The 7,358-nt window shown below is 39.6% G+C and overlaps 1 protein-coding gene across 4 annotated transcripts in view; it reads right to left on the minus strand.

Moving 5' to 3' along the window:
- The window catches only part of LOC147631140 (uncharacterized), a 64,773-nt gene extending 62,865 nt beyond the window's left edge, over positions 1 to 1,908 (minus strand). For all 4 annotated transcript variants that reach the window (XM_086809483.1, XM_086809485.1, XM_086809484.1 and 1 more), the window contains exon 1: positions 70 to 1,908. In XM_086809483.1, the coding sequence (XP_086665609.1) occupies positions 70 to 227 (158 nt within the window). In that variant the 5' untranslated portion in view covers positions 228 to 1,908. The remainder of the gene's footprint in view (positions 1 to 69) is intronic.
- Positions 1,909 to 7,358: the final 5,450 nt, after the last annotated feature.

The following is a 7,358-nucleotide window of genomic DNA, read 5'->3' on the forward strand; positions in this document are numbered from 1 at the left end:
TCCTAAGAATGGTATATTTTGCTGAACTTTCACATTAGATAAACGATAATTCCAGGACATATTATCCACCTTATCTGAAAGGAAGATAGCTCCGGGATGCAAATCTTATTCTCTAAAATTTTGGCTTGATGAGGGCAATCTTCCAGCTCTTGGTTGGCCTGAAATGGCCTCGACTCTGAGCCTTCCACATAGTTGGCCTCAGATATTGCAGTTGGCAAAGAGGCCATGTGCACTTGATTGAAGGGGTAAAGACCCCTCAAATCGATAAAGCCGAGGTTCAATCAGTTGTGACCATGACAATGTTAATGTGAATGATGTGACTATAAGAATGACATTAGTCCTAGCTCATCAGGCTGAAAATTGTGAATCTAAGAACATCAGTCACACTATTGGGGCCTAAGTGTCCCATGAGCCAGTGAGGATGTTTACTCCTTGGGTACTGCTACAGCAGAATTGATGCTTCACATATGATATTGAGAGGAGAGGAGGCCTGGCCAGCCGCCAAATTAGTCTCAATATATAATTGATGTAAAACTCTGACAAAATGATGTCAAGACTGCAGTTTGATCTTCAGCAAGTTTGCAAGTGCAAGGTTCTAATAATGAAGGTGGTGGTTTAGTGAACAAAGCTCACATGACCACATAGTATATGCATGGGTTGAGGGAAGGGTTGAAATATAAAAGAAGGGAAAAAGGGAGGTGGAGGCAGAGGCGGAGGGGCCGGACTCGGAAGAGAATAGATGATATGTGAAGATGATTATCAACCAGCACGACCCAAAAGGGGTACAGATGAAAATGATATCAAATAATTTTGACGCTAGTAGTGGAAGAATATGCTGGTTTGAAAGGAAAGCCAAGGTATCAAAACCACAAATCACTTAGACAATCGTCACGATTGCAAAGAAGAAGTCAACAAATTCTGGGGGCTCTTTTCTTTCCTGCAGTAAAGTGTGATGGAATGTGAGGAAGAAAATGTTCAATACAGAATCATGATATCCTTGCAGTCAGATAGCCAACCCTGCAGCTCTGAACTGGAAATGTCAAAATGTGCAGAAAAAGGCTAGATTTTGTTCATGATATCAACCTTTACAGCCTCGTGATAACAAGTAGAGGCTATGTTGGAAGAGCAGAGACAGACAATGTGGAGCCCGAGAAACTCCAAGCTTAAGGAAAGGGGAGGCCTAGGAGGGGTTTCTCTACTCAAAAAAGTGCAGGATTGCTGCTCATTGGATGCAGGAAAAGCTCAAAAAAACAAGAGTGAGATAATCTATCATGTGCAACATGTGCAGGAAGAGCTCAGAATGTAACTGCCATGGTTTTATGATCATAACCATAACTGCAGTTTTTGTCGGAACTGATAACCCCGGGCTTTTGTTGAGGGGGAGGCTTGTGATAACAAGCACAGCAAAGTAGGGCCTCGCGATCACGCATCAAGCTCAGCTTTTCTCTCTTCGACACACTGCAACGTTAGACCTTGAGCTCCTTGCTCAAGCAGGTCTATCGTAAAGAGCTTCGTGATTACGCCTCTGCAAACTTCGGAAAGCTTCAGTTGAAACAGCTAACAGAAGATCTGCACCTCACTTCATGAGATCCATTGCCAGAAGCTTTGCCTTCACTGTCCTGAGATGTGATCTTGAGTGCAAGAAAACCTCAAGTGTAGAAGAGCGTATAGCCGTCCGCAGAAGGCTCGATCTGGTTGCCGAATATGGACGAAGATGGATCTGCTGCAAAGGAAGCAACTGTGTTAACCTGCACATGCAGAAAAATGAAAAAAAGAAATGCAGAAGAACCCTGCAGGAAGGAGAAACCCTAAACACACAGAGGAAGGTACATGGCTAGGGCAAGGTGAGGAAACCAACAGAGGAAAAAAACAGAGGGGAGAAAACCGCGGAGGTAAAGGAGGGCTAGACAAAGGCGGTGCGGGTGAGGGGGCAGGAGAAAACAGATGAAAGAGAAGGGTACAGGGTCGTCTGTCACGTTGGTGGTCTTGTCAGCAATGTGACAGGCGCCGGCGGGTCACCCAGTCACTGTAAACTAAGGACAAAATTGCCAACAAGGCAATAAACACTTGAAAATGAAGTGGCGACACGTGGCGACGACCAGCCTGTGGATTAGGACTTGAAGCTGAATGATTGTGTCGGACATGAACTGACGTGGTATACAAGCGATAGAAGCTTGACGTTACATAAATGCCAGCGTGGACAAGAGATGGGTGAAATCTAACTTTCTGGCGTTCAATATTTTGTAATGTCGTGGCAATAGTTGTGGCGACGTGGTTTGGATTTGGGGATGTGGCTAGCTAGGTGGCGTGTGTGGCGACGTGGCTGGTATTAGGGCTAGCACTGCTTCGGATACGCCACGTCACTCCGCGGGTGGCGCAAACCCCCATGCACGTTTTCTTCAGGTTTGCAGTCAGTACCTGTCCCTTGGAAGCGTGTATGTGTGTCCAAAGACAAGCCCAATACTCCCTTTGCTTCTTTTCTTCTCTCGCTCCTCCCTCCCATCTCTCTCTTCTCACTAGAGCCCCATTTCAATGCTCGTCTCTCTTTCTCTCTCTCCCCCAATACCAAGATTCTAACTGACACGTCTAATTATTTCCTTAGAAATAAGGGCAATGCAAGATTTCAACCTCTAATTCTCAATTTCAATGGGAAACGCATACACTACAAAATTGGGTTTTTCACTCTCTCTCTCTCTCTCTCTCTCTCTCTCTCTCTCTCTCTCTCAAATCAACAAGCATGGATACCACCCACTCTCCTAAAAAAACCGTCCTTCAATGTAATTTTCACTGCTCAAATTGAGAAAAATTGGTTGTCATTCTGGCTAGCCTTGAATTTAAAGATTTAAAATTTTGAAATTTTAGTTATAAAACCGATTAAACTATGCAACTTTTCAATAAAAACCGATTGAACTTCAAGGTCTTCCCATTTTTCACTGGTTCGAAAAAAAGTTGATCTCTGACACTGATACCAACCCATCTATCACACAATGGAAGATCGTTTTCCCTATGTCTATGCCCATGAAACCCTAGCACCCTTAAAGAGATAGAAAAACAAATACTTTATAACATTGCACTTGCAATGATAAAGTAAACTTTTTCATTCTTCAAGAGTAGAAAATGATTCTGTATGGAGTCATGGAAGACTTTGTAAAAAATGTGGAGATAAAACAAAGGGATAGAACAAACACTTCAACTTGCACGGCTCTTGGGTGTGCCCCCACCTACCACAACAATGCATAGAGAAAAGGATTAAGAGTTTAGGAGGTGCAAAACATCATTGCTTATAGCCAACACTAGATGCATTTAGAGAATAATCAAAAACAAAATCACTCTTGGTTTGAACTCTTAACAAAATATCACTGCCCAGCAACGAAATAACATTGCATAGTAGCATCCGTAGAGCAGCGAAAAAATGCCGCTATACTGTAAAAATATCCCTTCTTTTGCCACTAGTTTTATCTTTTGAATACAATAAACTTGTACTCTGAGTTTTTTTTTTTTACAGATTTATGCCTTGTCTATCACTTCTACCTCTCCTACCCTATCCTCCTCAAGCTCAAGCAAGGTATGTCTATTGTTTTCATTTATCTTCTATGCAAACAAGCTTTCCATATTATGAAAGCTTTCTTTTTAGTATTTTCTTTCTCTTTTCTCTCTTTTAAGTTTTTCTTTTCATCTTTTTTCCTTATTCTTTTTCCTTAATTAAGAGCTCTCCATTAAAGCTTCATATGGTAAGAGATCTTGATTTTTCTTAATACTTTTTTTTCCTTGACTTGGTTTAATTTTGTAGGTTTTCAACACATACAATCCTCATAAGAGATCTATTTCTTGTATGTTTCTTCTTTCATACTTTTACATGTTTATAGGGTTTGTAAGTTTTAGGGCTTTTAAGATTAGGGCTTGTTATTAATATTTTTTTCTAATTTTGGTTTGATTTTGTAGGTTTTCAACACATACAAGCCTCACAAGGTAAGAGATCTCTTTCTTGTATATTTCTTCTCGCTTTTACATGTTATAGGGTTTGTTTATTTTTCCATGCTTGTAGCTACCTTTGCATGCCGGTAACTTCTTAGGCATGCCGGTAGCTACCTATGCATGCTGATAGCTTCCTAGGCATGTCGGTAGCTACCTATGCATGCCGGTAGCAACCTATACATACCGGTAGCTCTCAATGCATGCCAGTAGCTTCCTAGGCATGTTGGTAGCTTCTAATGCATGCCAATAGCAACCTATGCATGCTGGTAGCTACCTATGTATGTCGGTAACTTCCTAGGCATGCCGGTAGCAATCTATGCATACCAATACCTTCTAATGCATGCTGGTAGCTACCTATCCATGCCGGTACCTTCCGGTAGCTTTATGCATTATGCCATATGCATTAGCCTTATGCATTGACCATATGCATAAGGCTATATGCATAAGGCTATATGCATAAGGCCATATGCATAAGAGTTTTAAGTATTTATGTTTTTTCTTGGATAGATGGCAAATAACTTCGGGTGTGATGTTACACGTGAAGGAGGAGTCGATATCCCAACAATATTTGTAAGTATATATTAGCCTCAAATTATATCTTATCTTTTAATTAAAGAAGGTTTTCTTAAATAACAACTTTCTAAAATGTTCATTTGTTTGTATGTGGACCGCCCCCTACGCAAGATTAATATGATTTTACATTACAACGAGGTTTGCAACTCTATTTGATAGGGTACAAGAAGAAGGATATATTGTTGTTACTGGAGGACATGCTTGGCAAGCATGGCAAGTAAGTACATTCCTAAACCCTAAACCTCTTTGTTTTTGAAAAATTGATTTTCACTTGTGTTAGTTTTATTGTGTTTTAGGATCATGTAACTAAAAACGGTGGTACAAATGTCCAAGCAAGAAGCAATGGAAATTTGAGAAGCGAAGGGGGTGGAGCTACAAGGAACAATAATAATTACAAAGCATGAGATCTAGATAGCCCCTAGCTCCATAGATTTTCAATACGCTTTATCTTGTATATGAGATTTTTGGAATTATACACTTATGTAATTCCGTTAAGTATTATAATTGAATTTTGACATTCCTAAAATCATGAATTGCAATTGTCTTTTTTTTTGTTTGTATTTGTGCAGAAATTAAAATCTCCTCGGGAGACGCATAAGACAGTGGTACTGGTGGGATTTGACCATGATGATGTGAAGTTGTGTTAGTTTTACTGTGTCTAAATTTTAAAAAAAAAGAGCTGGGGTAGACTATGGAGTCCTGTGCAGACTCCTCAGTCTACCCTAGTTTTTTTTTACTATGCAGTACTTTCGTTGGCAATGAAATATCCCTGCTATTTTCGCAGTTGAGCAGCGAAAATAGCAACGACATAGGCCCGACATCTCCGCACCCTTCTAGTTATAAAAGCGCTACTATTTTCGCTATTAAACCCTCATTCTGTTGTAGTGATAAAGACCACCTCATCTACCCGTGCAAACAAGGTTTTACACCTTAACATACATCAAGGATAAAACTTAACTTTAATATGCATTTAGCTAATTAACCTTGAGGAACTTCACTAAATTCAAGATAAACTATGACATCTTTGTAAGGAAAACTTCTTGCTAAGATTCTATGTGTATGGAATTTTTGTGGTGGTTCTTGTGTTATAATAATTTTCCATTGTATAGGCCATTATCTTAATCATGTTAAGCAAGTAGGAGCTTGTAGCCTTGATGGGGCATCAATCTTTAGGTGTTATTCTCTATGTGAGAATTATATATTGTTATGATATATACCATTTTTAGCAGCAGGTTTAATTTGTATGAATCTTAAATAAGGATTTTATATTGATATTTCTTAAGGGACCGAGGTAGGTATCTTTCCTATATGCAAATCATTTTTTAGCTCAAATCGTTTACCATAGTCATCAAGGCCATGGTGGAAATATTTACTAGTTTGATCTTTATTTAAATCAATTCACTCTTTTCTTTAAGATATGTAAACTCTAGATACTTTTAGTGCACTACAAGCCATTGGGGGGTCTAGCGAGGGGGTTTAAATTATCTAGCGTCGCTTATACGATGATGAATACGTCGCTTATACGATGATGAACACGTCGCTTAAGCAACGTTTAATTTTTTTTTTTAAAAAATCGTCGCTTATACGACGTTTTTAGAGTCGTCATTTAAGCGAATGTCTAAAACGACTGTTTTAGCGACGTTTGCATACTGATATGCGTCGCTTAAGAGACGGCTAAAAAATTTATATCCCCGGCCCACAGTCGCGGGATTCGAGTTGCGTGCGGACAAAGGGTCTCTTGGACTAACAAATAAGAGGGGAGCTACTACAAGGCAGCTAGACTTAACAAGGTTTATGTAAATTTCTCTCTGTCTAATTTGTCTTTTGTTTTTGATTGCTCTCTTGACAAGTCTATTCTCATTTCTGATCACTTCCCTCTTGATCAAAATAGAGCCCTATTCATCAAAATAGACTGTCACATATTTGAGCTTAAGTAAAAGAAGTGCTGGACAAGGTTCTCTCCTCTGCAAATCTTTATGTCTAGGAAGGAATTCATTCCTAAAGGTTCAACTCAGATTAGGAACATGTGGGGGGGCTGCTTGGAAACCCTACCTTCAGGTAAAAGACACCCACCATTCTAAGTCTAGACTCATTCTAGAGGACTTTGGTTGGTTTGGTTCCCTCCTTCCTAGCATAGATAAATAGGACTTTAATAGAGCTCACAAGCTGTACAAAGTTGGTATCAAATCTTGGAGAGATTTGTGGAACAAAGATAAGTGGGAATGCTCTTCACTTCTGTTGGAACACTTGTCTACTACTTTTTGTTGCATGGCACTTCTAAGGGCACTTCTAAGGGAAAGGATCAGACAAATTTCTGATATAGGTATTTGGCCCCTCTCGTAGGGGATGGTAAGAGGTATTAAAAGGAATCTCTCTTGGATATCAGGTGCTATAATCAACTTTCTAGGTGATAACTCTGCTCTTATAGCTAATTTGAATGATAGATGGTGCATCAATTTGAATGCTTATCCAATGGACCCATAGATTCAAATCTATTTGGGTCTTTTCTAATAGCTCCAAACATGCTTGTTTTCTTGGGCTTATTCTACACAAAGTAGTTTGGTCTGGCTAGAGAGCTACAAGAGTGGGGGTTTATAATGGCATTTGCTCTAGGTGTGGCAAAGGTGTAGAATATTTAATGCATCTGTCCATGAATTGTGAAAGCAATAAGAAATTTCTTAACATCTTGCATGATTGCTATCCCCTTCTCATGGAAAGAGATACTTCTTGGTGAATGTAGGCATATGGATCCTATTCTATGGAATAATATTGGGAGTAGTCTTCTCTGCCATATCTGGAAAGATAGGAAC

The sequence above is a fragment of the Cibotium barometz genome, chromosome 15, assembly GCF_041138505.1.
Source record: "Cibotium barometz isolate CiBa-2024 chromosome 15, ASM4113850v1, whole genome shotgun sequence".
NCBI classification, from domain to species: Eukaryota; Viridiplantae; Streptophyta; class Polypodiopsida; order Cyatheales; family Cibotiaceae; genus Cibotium; species Cibotium barometz.